This window comes from Schistocerca cancellata, chromosome 2 (genome assembly GCF_023864275.1).
Source record: "Schistocerca cancellata isolate TAMUIC-IGC-003103 chromosome 2, iqSchCanc2.1, whole genome shotgun sequence".
Classification (NCBI taxonomy): Eukaryota; Metazoa; Arthropoda; class Insecta; order Orthoptera; family Acrididae; genus Schistocerca; species Schistocerca cancellata.
In genome coordinates, this window is record NC_064627.1 from 1,018,099,212 (window position 1) to 1,018,119,500 (window position 20,289).

A 20,289-nucleotide genomic window follows, 5' to 3' on the forward strand; every position below is an offset into this window, starting at 1 on the left:
CTTCATTTATTATATCAGTTGTGTTTCTCATGTAGACAGAGACAAGTATTATCCGACTGAAGGTTTATTTTGTGTTCCAACCAAAACAGTACTTAACAACAAATATTTTCGAGCTTGTTTTCGCCTTTCTGCGGTGCCCCATGTTTTCCCTTCAGTGGTATCCTGAAGCATGTCTATTAAAGAACTTAATACAGCATGCTTTTTAAAAATGTGTTTATCTTTCTTCATTTCCTTTCTATGGTATTTCTGTGTCGGTCTACTGCTCTTATGATACGCGCTTTCCTTATCACGTAATAACTTCGTACATAGTCTGATGATTTACATACTCTTACACGTCACTCGATTATCTAACAAGGGGAGGCCGGCAATTGTGAAATTCATATTCGACTCATACTGCGCATAATAAAAGCTCATGGCCAGAGGTGTAATGTAGCAAAGTACCAAGATGCACTTCTCAGCCGTTGTTGAGAAAATCGACAGTTAAAAGAAACCGTTGCGGTGAAATACTCTCTATGAGTAGAAGTTTTCTGCAGCGTCGTGGTGCAGCGATAAGCGCTCGGGTTCGTAATCCGAAGGTCGCTGGATCGAATCCCGAACCATTCAACCATTTTTTTTAGTATTTTTTTTGTAATTCAAATATATATATATATATGAATTACAAAAAACAAATATATATATATATTGTATATATTGATATTGTACCGCCTCCACATATATATATATATATATATATATATATATATATATATATATATATATATATATATATAATTCCCGGCCATCAGTTGCAACAATTATGCATATAATAAGTTGTTGAAAGTCGTTTGTCGTGGAAAAACTGGCAACTTCGAACATCATTATGTTTTCCCCAAACAAAGTTGTATTTCACAAAGGTTATTAATTGTCTTCATAATGTTAACCACGTATAGTTAACGGAATACGTATAGCGTAAGTCAAACGTTCGAATTAGAATAGAGACCCCACGAACACAAACTTGCTGTGGCAGGTATGAAATATAAACTCCGTTACTCGCTCGTTACACTTGAAGGACAGATGTTGAATGGGCCGAAACGAGCCGCAGCATAACAGCGTAGTTGCGTGCTAACTTCGAAAGAAGGTAGATGCGGTCCCTAGCGCAACTTATAACATCGTCGAAAATCAGTGCGGACGGGAGAGCTTTGGTACACACTGTTAAACAAACGGAAAAATGGAGGCGGTACAATTGGAGAGCGATCCGCCTTCACCAACATGCATAAGCAATACATTAATTGTTTATATATACATATACCTATATATATATATATATATATATATATATATATATATATATATATTTGAATTACAAAAAAATAATAATAAAAATAAATTGCATGGCGCGAGATTCGATCCGGCGACCTTCGGATTACGAACTCCAGCGCTTACCGCTGCGCCACGACGCTGGAGAAAATCATCAAGCGTAGGGAGTATTTCACCGAAACGTTTCTTTTAACTGTCGATTTTCTCGACAACGGCTGAGAAGTGCATCTTGTTGCTTTGCCACATTACACCTCTGGCCATGAGCTTTTATTATGCGCAGTATGAATCGAATCTGAATTTCACAATTGGCGGCCTCCCCTTGTAAGACATGAATACTTTTATTTAATTACTTCATTTCCAAAAGAGATCTTTGTCGCAGATTCTGACGATTGTGAGTCTGGTATTTTTGACTCTGATGTGGCAATAATTGGGGGAGAACTCGTTTCCACTTTGTCTCTATTGAAGTTTTGTCGTCAGTCTCTCTTTAGCGACTTGTGATTCCGTTCATGAACAAGTTTGGTTCGACGTGTAGCGAACAAAACTTCACGTTCTTTCGCTTGCACGGAAAGTTTCTCAACAAAAAGTTATGTCTTCTAACACTTACTAGACATTTTCTGCTCCTATGAAAACATTAATCTTCATTAAATGTTTGTAGGTTACAACAGAATCGTAGCTACTCTCGGAATATAATGTTTCATACCTCACAGATTGTTAAAGAGAATCAAAAGATTGAAATATGAAATGTGTTGTGTTTTCTTTTTGCCAGTGCTGTAGTTTATTGCACTACATAGTTTTTTTGTTTTTTTTTTTGTTTTTACAAATCATGTCAAACTTCAACATCAAAGTCAAAGTAATCCCCCTAGTCAGGGAGTGAGCTCAGGAGAGCAGATGCAGGGATCCTACATCGTCCTTCTACGCAGGCCCCAACGGAGGTGGTTTGCCATTGGTATCCTCCGTCCTGTTATGAAGTGGCTAATTTGTATTTGTGATGTGGCTTGACAGCAATGAGTGCATGTGAAGTGTAGTGTTGAGTTTGTGTTGTTATGGACGATAGACAAGGGTGTGGGTGAAACCAATGCCATCACACAAGCTGTTCCTCTCGAAGAGCCCCAAGCGAGCTTCCGAGCTTCAAGTCCCCATCCGACGGAAGGATAATCATCAACAGTGTAATGTGTCCTCACTTCGTAAAACCCTGCGGAGATATTTAGACTTTAATCCAGCATACCGACGCATATACGGAGGTGATGAAAGCCATGGGACACCTCCTCGTATCGTGTAGGACCTTCTTTCGCACGGCACAGTCCAGAAACTTGACGTGACATGGGCTCACGAAGTCGCTGGAAATCCCCTGCAGGAATATTGCGCCACGCTGCCTCAACAGCTGACCACAATTGCGAAAGTGTTGCCTGTTCAGGATTTTGTGCACGAACTGACCCCTGGATTATGTTCCATAAATGTTCGATGGCATTCACTTCGGGTGACCTGGGTGGCCAATCATTCTCTCGAACTCCCCAGAACGTTGTTCAAACCAATCGCCAACAACTGTGGCACATTATCACATGGCGCATTATCGTGCAAAAGACATCAATCGTTGTTTGGGGACATTAAGTCCGTGAATGGCTGCACATGGTCTCCACCTGGCAGAACGTAACGATTTCGAGTCAATGATCGGTTCAGCTGGACCACAAGACCCTGTCCATAGCACGCAAACACAGTCCACACCATTATGGAGCCACCATCAGCTTGCACAGTGACTTGTGGACAACTTGGGTCAATTGCTTCGTGCGGTCTGCGTCACACTCGTACCCTACCATCAGCTCTTACCAACTGAAATCGGGACGTATCTCACTAGGCCACGGTTTTCCAGTCGTCTAGAGTCCAACGTATACGGTCACGAGCCCGGGAGAGGTGCTGTAGGCGATGCCGTGCTGTTAGCAAGGGCACCAGCGGTATTCCTCTGCTGCCATAACCCATTAACTCCAAATTTCGCCGCACTCTCCTTACGGATGCTTCCGTCGTACGTTGTTTGTCTGTTAGGAGCGACAACGCTACGCTCGAGAGTTAATGCCTGAAGTTTAGTATTCTCGGCGTAGTCTTGACACTGTGGCTCACGCAGTATTGAATTCCCTAACTTCAGGAATGGAATGTCCCCTGTGCTTAGCTCCATCTACCATTCCGCGTCCAAAATCTGTTAATTCCCGTCGTGCGGCCATAATCACGGCGGAAACCTCTTCACATGAATCACCTGTGTACAAATGACAGCTTAACCAATGCAGTGTCATTTATACCTTGCATACACGATACTACCACCAACTGTATACGTGCGTACCTCTACCGCATGACTTTTGTCACCTCATTGTAAACTGGTGACGAGGTACTTTACGCCACCACACCACCTTACCTTTGCCGTAAAGGGAAAGGGAGGGCTGAAAACAGCTTGTGGCGGGTCTGGAGGGTTACCCATCTAAGTACCGGAGATGCCCGACGCTGCTAATCGTATCCAACGCAGCAAGGCCACTGGCATACATCAACGTAGACGGTAATATTCACTACCGTTTGGTGACGTATTCAACAGTGCAGCTTACTGTCCACTTTTTGGGGCGCTGGTGTAGAGCCATATAACGAAGACCACGCAAGTGCGGGCAGGACTCGCGGTCTGAGGGTTCCGTACAAACTTAGTTATGTATTTGGATAATTCATCTATATGTTGTGATGAGTGAGTTTACGAGTATCAAATATGCAACATAAATGCCGTAGCTATTGCTTGCATTAACTTAGATGCTTGCCGGCCGCGGTGGTCTAGCGGTTCTAGGCGCTCAGTCCGGAGCCGCGCGACTGCTACGGTCGCAGGTTCGAATCCTGCTTCGGGCATGGATGCGTGTGATGTCCTTAGGTTAGTTAGGTTTAAGTAGTTCTAAGTTCTAGGGGACTGATGACCATAGATGTTAAGTCCCATAGTGCTCAGAGCCATTTGAACCATTTGAACTTAGATGCTTAAATTTCTTATACCGCCTAGAGACCGTAGATCTTAGTATTTGACTAAATTTCAGCTTGATACGTCGACCTGTTCCTGAGAAAAAGGGGTCTTGACAGATGGCCGAATCTTTTGACTGCATTGTCTTAGAAGCTTTAATTTTTTACACCGTCAAGGGACCGTAGATCAGTGTTTGACATAAATCCCATTTGATACTCCAACCGTTCCTAAGAAAAAAAGATAAATTTCAATCCGATAATCTAACGGTTCCTGAGAAAAATGGGTCTTAACCGACTGACGAGCGAACAGAGAAACAGATGGGCGAGAAACTATTGCTATAGATTTACAAACGCGATTCTCTTATCAAAATCGGCTGCTGAAAGTGTGTGCGCGTTTCGTGCCTGCGTGTAAATCAGCAATCAGCTACGACGCGTCTCTATGACGTCACTGATCTGCAGATTGTGCCAAGTGCGGATTTCTAAATTCCCGAGCATGCTGCACACTGCGCATGCGCTGTAACAGGCGACTATGACGGCATCTGTTATCATCGGCAGTTGACCTATTCTGGCCGAGCTGAATGCTATTATAGAAATGGATTTTGTATTATCGTGTCTTCTTAACCTTTATTGTGTTGTTTGCTTTGTTTTCGTGAAACAGTGAAAAGATTCACAAGATATAGGTATTTTTTCTTGTCTAGTGTTCTCCTAGAAGAGGGACTAAATATCTGAAAGCAAACAGTTATTTATGTTTTACAAAGAAATAGCCTACACTATGCATAAATAAGAAAGTAAACAGATAAACGAGATTAAAACAAAATTATTTCAAGAGTAAAAAAGGTAGAATTATTTAACGGAAAAATAAGTTTGTATGTTATTTGACACTAAGCAGGAAAACAAGATACAGTGGATAAAGCGAAAAGGCTGCGTTCTTGATATTGGTTGATGTGTTTACAAGTATATATTTACTCGAGCTAATGAATGTTTATACGAGGTCTATTCGGAAAATAAAGAACGATAGGTAGCGAAATGGAAACCACAGTGAAAAACAAAACTGTTTTATTTGCAACAGTTAGCTACAACTTCCAGCTGCTTATTTCCATAGTCGCCGATCCGACTTAGACGTTTGTCTTAGCGTTGTACCAACTTTCCAATACCCTCGTTATAGAAGGCAGCCGACAGTGCTTTCCGCCAATTCTCTACGCTGGCCTACAGCTCGTTGTCTGTGCCAAAATGTTGTCTTCATAGCCAGCGGTTCATGTGAGCAGAGATGAAACTCAGAGGGAGACAATTACGGGCTGTATTGTGGGTAATCAAACATTTCCAATTGAAAACGATGCAGGAGCATCTTCATTGCCCCTGCAGAATGCGGTTGAGAATTGTCTTGAAGAAGAAAGCGCACGACAGTTATGTAATGTTGGCTGCTTAGCTTGAGGCGAAATTTCTCACCAGGCCCTCGTACTTGGCAGGAGACACTATCGTTCTAGGTATCTTTATGTGTCCCCTGTGTGCTCAGAACTAAAAACAATTACCTAACGCGATCGACGGGCATACTAGAGACACTTCCAACACACCTGTGCAAAACTTCATCGCATTTTCACTGTGGTTTCCAAATGGCTCTGAGCACTATGGGACTCAACTGCTGTGGTCATCAGTCCCCTAGAACTTAGAACTACTTAAACCTAACTAACCTAAGGACATCACACACACCCATGCCCGAAGCAGGATTCGAACCTGCGACCGTAGGAGCAGCGCGGCTCCGGACTGGAGCGCCTAGAACCGCACAGCCACCACGGCCGGCACTGTGGTTTCCATTTCGCGACCGATCGTACCTTACTTTACGAATAACCCTCGTATTTCGAAATATTTGGATGACACACTTTCTGTTCTTTTAGTCCTCAGGAGCGTAAAGAATTTACCACACGACCTTTGACAGTAGCTTCATGATTTCTGCTTTGGTCATTGATAAACTCTATTGTCGTAGTTTATTCCTACTATTTATTGCTATATACACTCCTGGAAATGGAAAAAAGAACACATTGACACCGGTGTGTCAGACCCACCATACTTGCTCCGGACACTGCGAGAGGGCTGTACAAGCAATGATCACACGCACGGCACAGCGGACACACCAGGAACCGCGGTGTTGGCCGTCGAATGGCGCTAGCTGCGTAGCATTTGTGCACCGCCGCCGTCAGTGTCAGCCAGTTTGCCGTGGCATACGGAGCTCCATCGCAGTCTTTAACACTGGTAGCATGCCGCGACAGCGTGGACGTGAACCGTATGTGCAGTTGACGGACTTTGAGCGAGGGCGTATAGTGGGCATGCGGGAGGCCGGGTGGACGTACCGCCGAATTGCTCAACACGTGGGGCGTGAGGTCTCCACAGTACATCGATGTTGTCGCCAGTGGTCGGCGGAAGGTGCACGTGCCCGTCGACCTGGGACCGGACCGCAGCGATGCACGGATGCACGCCAAGACCGTAGGATCCTACGCAGTGCCGTAGGGGACCGCACTGCCACTTCCCAGCAAATTAGGGACATTGTTGCTCCTGGGGTATCGGCGAGGACCATTCGCAACCGTCTCCATGAAGCTGGGCTACGGTCCCGCACACCGTTAGGCCGTCTTCCGCTCACGCCCCAACATCGTGCAGCCCGCCTCCAGTGGTGTCGCGACAGGCGTGAATGGAGGGACGAATGGAGACGTGTCGTCTTCAGCGATGAGAGTCGCTTCTGCCTTGGTGCCAATGATGGTCGTATGCGTGTTTGGCGCCGTGCAGGTGAGCGCCACAATGAGGACTGCATACGACCGAGGCACACAGGGCCAACACCCGGCATCATGGTGTGGGGAGCGATCTCCTACACTGGCCGTACACCACTGGTGATCGTCGAGGGGACACTGAATAGTGCACGGTACATCCAAACCGTCATCGAACCCATCGTTCTACCATTCCTAGACCGGCAAGGGAACTTGCTGTTCCAACAGGACAATGCACGTCCGCATGTATCCCGTGCCACCCAACGTGCTCTAGAAGGTGTAAGTCAACTACCCTGGCCAGCAAGATCTCCGGATCTGTCCCCCATTGAGCATGTTTGGGACTGGATGAAGCGTCGTCTCACGCGGTCTGCACGTCCAGCACGAACGCTGGTCCAACTGAGGCGCCAGGTGGAAATGGCATGGCAAGCCGTTCCACAGGACTACATCCAGCATCTCTACGATCGTCTCCATGGGAGAATAGCAGCCTGCATTGCTGCGAAAGGTGGATATACACTGTACTAGTGCCGACATTGTGCATGCTCTGTTGCCTGTGTCTATGTGCCTGTGGTTCTGTCAGTGTGATCATGTGATGTATCTGACCCCAGGAATGTGTCAATAAAGTTTCCCCTTCCTGGGACAATGAATTCACGGTGTTCTTATTTCAATTTCCAGGAGTATATATATATATATATATAGATTTTTTTCGTAAAAATGATACCCCCTCAAAACCTTACTTTCACCAGTCAGATGCCAAATTGACACCAGACAGCTCTCAGCTCCCACAACACACGCAGTTTTGGTACCGACGTATAAAGGAGAGAGACGAGTCTCAGTACGGGAATAAAACACCAGAAGGGCTGCTGTACACTCACTTGTCTCGAGGAATCAACTGAGACAAGGAAGTCGACCGAGTAAAAGGGGCTTAAGGATGATGATGATGATGATGATTTTAGGTGAGGGGCCCTCAACATCATGGTCATCAGCGTCCTGACGAAAAGTCAGCATGCAAGTCTCATGGTTGGGGACGAAGGCTGTCCCCACATGCGGAGCAGCTTATATTGCGTTGAAGTCTGTCTCCCTTCCCCACTAATGTGTAGGATGAGCCCTGACAGTTCACAAAACGTCAACACTTTTGTAAGACTGGAATCAGTACCCACGAGGATGGTGGGCAGATCTCCATCGAGACTGAGGGCTGCCTTGATATCAATATATAACACATACGTTGCCAAAATATGCTGAACTGAAAGCGGCACACCACAAACCTCACAGAGTGGTGGATCCTCCCCCCGAAGGAGGAAGCCGCTTGATAAAGGGCTATGTCCGATGCGCAGCCTGGTGCGCAGAACCTCCTTCCAGCGGTGAGGCTGACATGAAGTCTGCCATTCCTATGTCGTCGATTTGAGCGACCGCTGTTTGTTTTCTGTCACCTTCAACCATTCAATCTCCCACTGACGCATGATGCATCTGTCAGAAAATGAGATGCCTATGCAACGGGATGGGATATTTGCAGACAACACCATCCCGTTTTGCTTCTTTGGCATCTTTGTCGGCCATGTCGTTTCCCTGTTCTGATGTGGCAAAAGTCTAGGTACCCAGCAAAAGTTCCGCCGCTTGCCACGTATTGGTGCCGCAGTAAGGAGTGATGGATGAGCTGAATCAGCTGGTCTACTGGACACATTTGATGAAGTGCCTGCAGTGCAGTAAGCGAGTCGGAACAGACAAGAAACCTTGTATGGTGATGTCTGTGAATCCTCTGCAGTCCTATCATAACGCCATATAACTCCGCATCTATCTATCGCTTACGCCTTTGTCCCGCATTGTGCGCGGGGTTGGCGTGGTTAATACGGATTTGGCATGTTAATGTGAAGTAGTGGCCGGATGCCCTTCCTGCCGCCACCCTGTACCCCCCGCGACGGAATCAGAGTACCCCATCTGTCTGCGTCTAGTGTAAATCATGGAAAAGTGCGGATGTGTTTCACATGTATTCACCTAGAGGGATGTGAAAAACCGCCTAAAAACCACATCCAGGCTGGCCAGCACACCGGCCCTCGTCGTTAATCCGACCGGCGGATGCGATCCGTGGCCGGCGAGCCTACCCGAGCCCAAGAAGCAGCGCATTAGCGCTCTCGGCTAACCTGGCGGGTGATATAACTCCGCATCGTAATTTGTAAATAATGTTCCTGAAGATGCACTTTGAAAACACTGTCAGGGAAAACAGTGGAACAACCGAGGACATTCTCTTGCTGGGATCCATTCGTATAAACAACGATAAAATTGTGGTACGTACATAAAACATAATGTGGAGTACAAGTTTTCTTGCAAGCGTTAAGCTTAAAATCACTTTGGGCCTCTGAAGACACCAACGAGGCAACGCGTTACGTCCTATGCCATGTATTTAGTGGTCTGATACATCCAGATCCTTGAAACAGTCAGTAGCCACGTATCTCGAATTGCTTGGTCGCATGGGGCCGATTCCTGAACAGAATTCAAAGCTGGGTTGGACCACTGCACTAGGAGGTGTACCCAAAAAAACCGGAGCAACATTGCCGTGGACGGAGCTTGTGTAGTACCCATTTCTGCCGCTAGGACCCATTGCCAGTTCAGCGCCGTCAGTGTTGTCGACCTGGCTTGTTCTGCTCATCTGCAGTGATTGTTTCTGCTAGTGTTCTTCTGTTCCTGTTTCGTTTTTTACGACGGCAAGTTTAAACAATATGCAGCTGAGAAATTTAGTTTGCTACTCGGTAAAAATGCTGCTGAAAGTGTTTTCATGTTGAAAACAGATTACAGAGAGGACGTTATCGGAAAAGCTCAGGTGTACGAGTGATTTGCACAATTTAAAAATGGTGACATGTCGACTGATGACAAATCTCGTTCTGAACGTCCATCAACTGCTCGAATCGATGAAAATATTGAAAAAATTCAAGAATTTGTACTCACAGACCGTCGACATGTAATTGATCAACTGGCAGAGATTACTGGGTTATCTTGGGGCTCAGTTCAGCGAATTTTAACGGATGATTTGGGAATGAAAAGGGTTGCTGCCAAGTTTGTTCCTCGGGTTCTGACTGACAGCCAAAAGGAACGTCGAGTTGAAACATGTGCTTTTAAACAATAGCTTGAAACTGATCCATATTTTCTGTCAAAGGTGATTATTGGTGATCAGTCATGGTGCTACGGTTAAGACCCAGAAACAAAGCGATAATCAAACCAGTGGAAGATTTCATCGTCACCCCGTCCAAAAAATGTCATCAAGTCAAATCAAACAACAAAACACTGCTGATTTGCTTATTTGATGCCAAGGATATAGTTCATTCAGTGTTTGTTTCCCCAGGCCAACCCCTCAATCAATCTTTTATTTGGAGGTTTTAGGAAGACTGAGTAACAGTGTTAGTCAAAAAAGACCCGATTTGTGGCAGAGAAGGGACTGGTTCTTCCACCACGACAAAGCACCTGTACACAAAGCCATCTCTGTTAGACAGTTTTTGATTAAAAAATGGCACGGATCCGCTGCCCCACGCACCTTACTCGTCTGGCCTGGCTCCGTGCGACTTCTTCTTATTTCCACGCATGACAAAGGGCATGAAAGGACATCAGTCTGACAACACTGAAGAAGTCGAGAAAGAAAACGAGGGAGGAGCTGTCAGCCATTTATAAAGATGACTAAAAAAAAAAATATTTCGAACGGTGAAAGCACGGGTTGGACAAATGTTTCTTTGGGTACTCCCTCGTAAATTCCAATGACCGAGGTGAAGCTGAGATTTTCAATACATGTCGAGCCAAAAGGATACGTTGCCGAATCCAGAGTGGTGGTTCAACAGACACTGTACGCAGACTCGGAACTGGGCTGGTCCGAAAGACTCCTGTCGATTTCCGAATGCCCTCACTGTAGACAGCGTCTAACATCTTGAGGTAGGAAATACAGGCTAATCCATAGACCACGCTGCCATAATCTAAACGTGATCGAACAAATGCTCTGCATGGTGCAGGGAATGGCAATTGAATCTCAATGTAGACAAGTGTAATGTGCTGCGAATACACAGAAAGATAGATCCTTTATCATTTAGCTACAAAATAGCAGGTCAGCAACTGGAAGCAGTTAATACCATAAATTATCTGGGAGTACGCATTAGGAGTGATTTAAAATGGAATGGTCATATAATGTTGATCGTCGGTAAAGCAGATGCCAGACTGAGATTCATTGGAAGAATCCTAAGGAAATGCAATCCGAAAACAAAGGAAGTAGGTTACAGTACGCTTGTTCGCCCACTGCTTGAATACTGCTCAGAAGTGTGGGATCCGTACCAGATAGTGTTGATAGAAGATATAGAGAAGATCCAACGGAGAGCAGCGCGCTTCGTTACAGGATCATTTAGTAATCGCGAAAGCGTTACGGAGATGATAGATAAACTCCAGTGGAAGACTCTGCAGGAGAGACGCTCAGTAGCTCGGTACGGGCTTTTGTCAAAGTTTCGAGAACATACCTTCACCGAAGAGTCAAGCAGTATATTGCTCCCTCCTACGTATATCTCGCGAAGAGACCATGAGGATAAAATCAGAGAGATTAGAGCCCACACAGAGGCATACCGACAATCCTTCTTTCCACGAATAATACGAGACTGGAATAGAAGGGAGAACCGATAGAGGTACTCAAGGTACCCTCCACCACACACCGTCAGGTGGCTTGCGGAGTATGGATGTAGATGTAGATGTAGAAACTGCATGAGGCGGGATCTGTCAGCTCCCCATGCTTTTCCGCTAAGGAATTCAAAATATTCGATGACCTAAGGGGCTTAAGTGTTCCGCTTTTACAGGCGGAGGTGCGGAACCCTAGAAATGAGCAGGACTGTGGCAAGTGTACGTGTGTCAGCCTGTGGTCACACCGTAATCTCCCTGCCTTCCCAGGCGATCGCGCCGTACCTGAGCAGCGTGGTGAGCGTCGACTGCCGCAGCAGGCAGCACTGTATGACGGGCGCCAGGATGGACATCTCGTCGTGGAAGGGCCGGCCGAAGCCGCGCCCGTGGTCCAGGTGCAGCGGGAACGTGTCGTTGCCGAACATGCGGAACGTCTCGTAGTGGTGGCGGTCCATGTTGCCCGTCAGGAAGTCGAACACCGCCATGTCCATCAGGTCCAGCAGCCGCCGCCCGCTGTCGTACGGCGGGATGTCGCGCACCAGCGAGCAATAGTCAGGGTCTGCAACACCCGGAGTAAAGCTATGTGTCGTTTCCCATTCATGTACTGTGTGACATCCGGAGGCATCAAGGAATAGTCACTGTGCTAGTCGATGGAAATGCGAGGTGAGCATTTTAGAGGGTGACCTAGGCATGATTACAACATCTACATGGATACTATGCAAATCACACTTACATGCCTGCACAGTCACTCATGTGGTGCCCAGCGACCTACAAAAGGTTGTCAGTTGGTCCCATAGAGCCCAGGATTTTGGCGTCACGTCCGACAGGAAAATTGACGTGGCGCCAAGACGTTCTCCAGATCAGAGGAAGACTAAGGGAACTTTACCCCCTCTTAAGTCTCATGTCTCCTCTTCCTTGTCACATGTGGCTCACCCTGTGAGGTGGTCATGTCATTTTGGTTTTCGTATGTCATCGATGTGCACGTCAGAGAGAGAGAATGAGAGAGAGAGAGAGAGAGAGAGAGAGAGAGAGAGAGAGAGAGAGAGAGAGAATGGTTCAAATGGCTCTGAGCACTATGGGACTTAACTTCTAAGGTCATCAGTCCCCTAGAACTTTAGAACTACTTAAACATAACTAACCTAAGGACATCACACACATCCATGCCCGAGGCAGGATTCGAACCTGCGACCGTAGCGGTCACGCGGTTCCAGACTGTAGCGCCTTTAACCGCTTGGCCACACCGGCCGGCGAGAGAGAGAGAAAGTTACGTTAAACAATCTTTGGTCTTACTGTGGCACAGTCTTTGCCTCTGCGCAATATGATACACTGAAGCGCAAAAGAAACTGTTATAGGCATGCGTATTCAAATACAGAGATATGTAAACTGGCAGAATATGACGCTGCGGTCGGCAACGCCTATATAGGACAACAAGTGTCTGGTGCAGTTGTTAGATCGATTTTATTGCTGCTGCAGTAGCAGGTTATCAAGAGTTAAGTGACTTTGAACATGATGTTATGTATAGGACACAGCATCTCCGAGGTAGCGATGAAGTGGGCATTTCCCCGTAAGAGCATTTCACGACTGTACCGTGAATATCAGGAATCCGGTAAAACATTAGATCTCCGACATCACTGCGCCCCGAAAAGGATCCTGCAAGAACGGGACCAACGATGACGGAAGAGAACCGTTCAACGTGACAGAAGTGCAACCCTCCCGCAAATTGCTGCAGATTTCAGTGCTGTACCAGCAGTAAGTTTCAGCGTGCGAACCATACAAAGAAATATCATCGATATGGGCTTTCGGAGCCGAAAGCCCACTCGTGTATCCTTGATGACTGCACAACACAAAGCTTTACGCGTCGCCTGGGCCCTTCAACACCGACACTGGACTGTTGATGACTGGAAACAAGTTGCCTGATCGGACGAGTCTTGTTTCAAATTGTGTCTTATCAGCAGGGCACTGTTCAACCTGGCGGAGGCTCTGTAATTGTGTGGGGCGTGTGCAGGAGAATTCGTCGCCGTTCTAAACAGACAGTTTATAAAACGATCGAGAACATCGAGTTCGCCACCACAGCTGGAGACAAGAAGAACCGCATACCAGTTAAGAGTGTTGCTGCTACTGCACTTGTCGACGGACCTTGTGTTTTCTGTGGTTGTAGACTTAATTTTAGTATTGACATTAATGATACTTTTGATTATGGTAATGGTTGGCTCACTGTAGCCATTGTACGTGGAGGTACGGGAGTTCCTAACATACCTGGACTTGAAAGTTTCGTTGATAGAGACATTATCGCCTATCGTACCTACCATATGGCAGAACTTGCAAATAAAGACTTTGGTTAACTTGCAAATAAAGACTTTGGTAAATCAGCTTATATGTCGCCTTCTGCACTGTGTTTGTATACTCGTAATAAGAGAAAAATATCTGTAAATGAGTCTGTATTCATTTGGGTTAAAGGTAAAGGAGTATGTGAATATGTAAAGTTTTCTGGTGACTGTACTTTGTATTTTCATAAATAAATTCATCTTTATTGAAACTGATCTGTAGCGTCAGCCATTAACCGGACAAGGGTACATCACTAAATTGCGGGCTGTATTGTGGGTAACTAAACATTTCCAATTGAAACGATGCAGGAACATCTTCATTGCCCCTGTAGAATGAGGTTGAGAATTGTGTTGAAGAAACCGCACGACAGTTATGTAATGTTGGTTGCATAGCTTCAGGGGAAAATTCTCACAAGGCCCTCGTACTTGGCGGGAGACACTATTTTCTATAACATCTTTACGCGCTCACTAGGAGCTCAGGAATGAAAAGAGCGACATAATTCTACCTAGAGTCATACTAGAGACACTGCCCAACACATCTTTGCAAAGCTTTATCGGATTTTCATAGTCGTTTCCATTTCCACGACCGATCGTAACTTACTTTCTGGACAGCCCTCGTATTTTGAAAAAACGTTATTATTTTTGAAGAGAAGAAGTTTGAGGTAAGACTGCAGCACTGCGCAGCTACGAACTGATTAATCTGTTTCATTTTTATGTAAATGTTCTGTTAACATTGTACCTTTTTGTTAAGCATAGTATTTTTCAGACCAAAGTTGAGTGTGAAGATCACGCAATGTTTTACTCTGACTTTCTGAATACTTACTTCATTCTAAAATCGGTGTCTTGAAATAGCATTTCACAGGAATAGTTACACTCACCACCCCACTGTTTGTCATTAGACATTACCACATGCAACAGTTTAAATATTTCTTTAGAAACAGAAATCTAGCTCAGCCGCTGCCAGCTTGCTGTTTGCTGTTGTGCTTTCGAGAAATCTGCAACAATGTCGTCAAGACGCGAGGTAAGCAGAAATTTTGATTAGGGCCAGATAACTGTTTTACTTCAGTTGCACATTTAACGTAAGACAAGTTGGATTCAAATGAGCTACAGTTCAGTTCATATTAGGTTCTGTTTAGTCTAAGTTCAGCATGCGAGTTTGTAGTTTTTGATAGTACGTAAAATTTTATAATGTGAGAGATAAAGTTGGGCTAAATTTCATACAGAAACAAATATAGTGTGAAGGTTAAAACCGTACATAAAACTATGGTGTTGCCGGTACTGGGATATGCTGCTGTTGTATTACGCAATACAACACAATGGAAACTGAAGATGCTTGCTCGGAACATGTTTGTCTAAGGCATATTGAATGATGCTTTTGAATTTTTTCCATTTGTGCGCCTCGTCTTCACACTATCTCGCACTGACATTTAGTGAAAACAAGAAAAATACGAGTTTGCCGAGTATCGGGACAGATTTACGACTGGATTCCAGAATTTCTCACAACGGTACTCAACACGTCACTCTTAAAGAAACAAAATTAACAGATGTAATTTCGGGATTACCCCAGGGAACTGTGATAGTGACTTTACTGTTTATAATGAATACAATTGATCTAGTAGAAGGCGTCGGGAGTACTTTAAGGCTGATAGCAAATGATGCGGATGCCTATAAGCAGGTAGCAATGCCGGAAGACAGTAATGAATTGCAGAAGGACCTACAAAGGCTTGATGATAAGCGCAGGGACTGGGAGCTGACCCTGAATGTAAATAAATATGACATACTGCGCATAGATAAGAAAATAAATCCACTATTGTACAACAGCACTACTGATGAAAAATTGCTGGGAACAGTAACTACCATAAAATGTTTAGGAATATCTATCCGGAGCGAACTTAAGTGGAATGAAAACATCAAAAAAAGTAGGAAAAGCAGATGCCAGGCTAAGATTCATAGGGATTACCTTAAAGAAATGTAATTCATCCACTATAAAAGTGGTATACAAAGGTGCTTGTTCGACGGATTCTTGAGTACTGTTCACCAGTCTGAGATCCTTACCTGTGCAACACGTATAAGAAATAGAGAAGATCCAAAGAAAAGCAGCGCGTTTCGTCACGGGATCTTTTAGACCGTGCGAGAGCGTTAAAGAGAGGCTCAACAAACTCCAGTGGAAGACTCTAAAATAATGGCGTTTGCATTACGGGGAGGTTTACTATTGAAATTTCGGGATAATCCTTTCCAAGAAGAGTCGGACAACATATTACTTCCTCTCACACACATCTCCCGAAATGACCGCAACGAGAAAATTCGAGAAATTGGAGCTAATGAAGGGGCTTACCGACATTTTCATCCCACGCGCCATTCGCGAATGGAACAAAGAAGAGAGTGATCAGTTAGTGGTACCAGAAGTACCTGCTGCCACATACCGTCAGGTGGCTTGCGGAGTATTGACGTAGTAGACAGTACAAAACCGCGCCCCAGAACGCTCACTCAAAGTACCTTCTGGATATCATACTAACACATTTCACGAAATGTCTGAGGTGCCGATCCTCAGCGAGAGCTTCAAAAACTAGGCGCGACAGTTCTATGAGAAAAATGTTCACGCCAGCAACGCAAAAATTCCCGCTCTGAGCCATCAAGGTCCGCCTGCGCGGGCAACGAAATGGCCCGACCTACTGCGCACGTGGAGGGTTACTGCGCTACCTGGCCAGCACTAAATGACGACGACAATGATTAACTATTATAGCCCACCGCATTTGTTATGGCTGATGTTCCACGCTGTAGTCACTATCGGAGAAATGCCGCTACGCGCTTGGTCTCCACCAATATCTCGAAGTTCAGCATTTCTAGTCAGCAGCAGCATCAAGCCAGTGGTAGGACTGAAGACCACAACAACATCACAAGGACAAGGAACGGGTACGAGACAGAGTGAGGTACAAAACAATAACAAAGAAGACGATAGTGATAACCTCACTCAGTACACTTCAGGTAGGTAACGCTGACTGAAACCAAAAACGAATGATTACCTGCAGAAGCCTTGCGGCTCCTATCGACTTCTGCAGGTTCACGTCTAGGGAGCCGATCGATGAACGTATAGTTAACAAACAACCTGCATCCCGGATCCTGACTTGGGTTCGTTTCAGTTTGAACTGTCCACTCCACAGTCTGTCTAATAGGAAACAAATGATGCCAAACAGAACAGGCATCGCGACTGCGTCTTCTCCGGCGGCGTGCCCCTAAAATGTAATTGACTTATTTAGGATTTAGAGCAGTATCTGAGCTAAAGGTTTACTAAAGCACTCTATTCCTGCGGATTTCTTCACCTAAGGCTTGTTCTTTCGGGAGTTTGGCATTTTGATATGAATTTGAGTAGATAGTTTTTTTCGATGCTAATAAGAATTTTTTTGCATCAATTTGATATTAGTTTTCGTAAATGTGAAATTTGACAACGTAAGATAAAATATGCAGGTACGGGGTACTTGATCGTTGTATGCAATACAAAACCACGATTTTTCATACAAAAACAATGATGTTAGGGAAAAATAAAACCGTACACGATTGTATTTGAAAAATAATTACGGAGTTAGCTTGTGTGATTGACAAAAGCACAAAATAAAAAGGAAAATTTTCAAAAGAAATGTGTATAAAGCAGATAAAAATCACATATTTATATCAAAACAACGTTATAATATTATTAGTTATAAGAATAAATAAGAAAAATGTATGCAAGGAGCCTTGTAAAATCGTTCCAAAGTAATGAACTAACTGCAACTGATTTTCTATTAGTGAGAATATTTGCGTTAATTTTTAAAACTATTCTTAATTGTAAACATAATTTTTAACTGTTAATTTTTGACACAATTGTCAATTATTGAGCTGGGCTTGTCAGCCTGCCTTTATCTTCATCTCACTCTGGTTGATTAGCACGTTCTTTATCACTGTTGTGGTTGGCTGCGTAAGTATAAATGAAGCAAATGTATCATCGCCCGGATCTTTGATTTATAAATACCAAAACCCGAAGACCACTTTCGTGATTTTTAAGACTAGTATTTTCATTCTGAAACTGTCTCCTCTAATGAGATGTACACACAGACACACATGTGGCGCCACCAACTTTTCGCAGCTGTAGCGAAATCTAAAGCACTTAACAAGATAATATCGAGTTTCGTCAAATGTTGCATGTTTTGGTTATGGTTGGCAGTTGGGGGGAACATTTCACCAGCAATGTTCCAACAGGTGGCTTTCTGTATATTGATGTCCTTTCACGAGTAATGTTACCAGACAGTTATAGTTGTCATGTTACTACACAGACCAACATTCCGCCCACCTTAGCTAACAGTCTTCTTCAGGTATAATCTGTGCTAGTAAATACACTACGCTGCAACACTGACCGAAATGTTGATTTATATTACAGCATAAAATCGCTTTCACATATCCGGAAACGTTTACTGGAGACCTGCGAGAGAGATATCACAGTGAAGTGCCGTTGGGCCACAAAGCGACGCTCTCTCCAAAAAGATAGAGCTATACGAAAGTCACCTTAGACCTCGGGGACACAAAATTAGAGTTGAAAGATCGCAAAAGAGATGGCTCACTGTTACTAAGAGGACTGCTGGAATGCTGTGCTTCCAGATGGGACAGAATCGACTGGAATGGAAGAAGTTTTCATTCAACAGTGGGTGGAATGTTGAAGAAAAAGCAGGAAAAGAATAACAAGTCTCTGGAAGACACAGCATATGCGTAAAATATGACATGCAAGCAGTTGAGAGTGACGCCGCTGAATGCTTGGTATTGCATTTTGACAATAAATTAACGTTGGATGGAGCATTCTGCAATATGCTAAAATTGCCTAAATAAATCATTATTTTCAGTGCAAATGCAGTCAAGCATGGATGACGTAAAGAAAAGAAAGATCTGTACCATAATGTCTTATAGAGTAATTTCATGTCAAAATTTGCCGAGTCTAAAATCGAGATAATACGGGTTAAGAGTGGGGAAAATTTCAAAATTGTCCTGTAGAAGCGTTTTCGAAGAAATGCTTATAGTATATGTTGCTTCTTCGTACCTGCATTGTTTAATTAACCTCGTCGTATCTACAAAGTTCAAGGTGTAAATAATAACTATTTACAACGTATCACAGTGGTGTGGGGAAAGTAAAGATGAACAACTTGGAATAACAAACTTGTGGCTATGAAGCCGTGAAACAATCTCAAACTGGCCATCCAGAGTCGCATGAGCTACAGATGTTGAATATCCACTCGTCCTCTTGTGCCAACGGTTTTTGATAAAGTTAGTAAGATATCTGTGAGGGTAATGATAGGAAAAAACACTTTTGAACATGTTATCCCAATCTAATTACGTTTCCAATTCGATCTAAACATATCCCACATAAGCACAATGGTTTCGTATTAAGAAGGCCAGAGAGACAAAACGCTTTAATTATGAATTTTACGCTTCTATAATATTCACGTCATCGCTCATTCCCCCCTCCCCCCATGAACTATGGACTTTGCCGTCGGTAGGGTGGCTTGCGTGCCTCAGCGATACAGATGGCCGTACCGTAGGTGCAACCCATCGGAGGGGTATCAGTTAAGAGGGCAGACAAACGTATGGTTCTGGAAGAGGGGCAGCAGCCTTTTCAGTTTTTGCAGGGACAACAGTCTGGCTGATAGACTGATCTGGTCTTGTAACATCAACCGAACCAGCCTTGCTGTACTGGTAGTGCGAACGGCTGAAAGCACAGGGGAAACTGCAGCCGTAATTTTTCCCTAGGGCATACAGATCTGCTGTATGCTTAAGAGATGATGGCGTCCTCTTGGGTAAAATATTCCACACGTAAAATAGCCCCACGTTAGGATCCCCGGCTGGGGACTATTCGGGAGGATGTCGTCATCGAGAAAAACAAAACTCGCATTCTATGGATCAGAGCGTGGAATGTTAGACATCTTAATCGGGCAGGTAGGTTAGAAAATTGAAAAAGGGAAATGGGTAGGTTGAAATTAGGTAATGGGAATTAGTGAAGTTCGGTGGCATCAGGAACAGGACTTCTGCTCAGGTGAATACAGGATTATAATTACAAAATCAATTTGGGGTAATGGAGGAGTAGGTTTAATAATGAATAAGAAAATAAGAAAATAAGAATGCGGCTAAGCTACTGTGAACAGCATAGTAAACGAATTATCATAGCCAAGATAGACACGAAGCCCACACCGACCGCAGTAGTACAAGTTTATATGCCGACTAGCTCTGCAGAAGATGAAAAGATTGATGAGATAAAAGTAATTATTCAAATATGTAAGGGAGATGAAAATTTA

General features: G+C 44.4%; 1 protein-coding gene across 1 annotated transcript in view; it reads right to left on the reverse strand.

Annotated features, from left to right (window-relative positions):
* The window catches only part of LOC126160634 (extracellular serine/threonine protein CG31145-like), a 224,883-nt gene that overhangs the window by 26,843 nt on the left and 177,751 nt on the right, over positions 1-20,289 (reverse strand). The window contains exon 6 of the mRNA XM_049916918.1: positions 11,940-12,213. Within this exon, the coding sequence (XP_049772875.1) occupies positions 11,940-12,213 (274 nt within the window). The remainder of the gene's footprint in view (positions 1-11,939; positions 12,214-20,289) is intronic.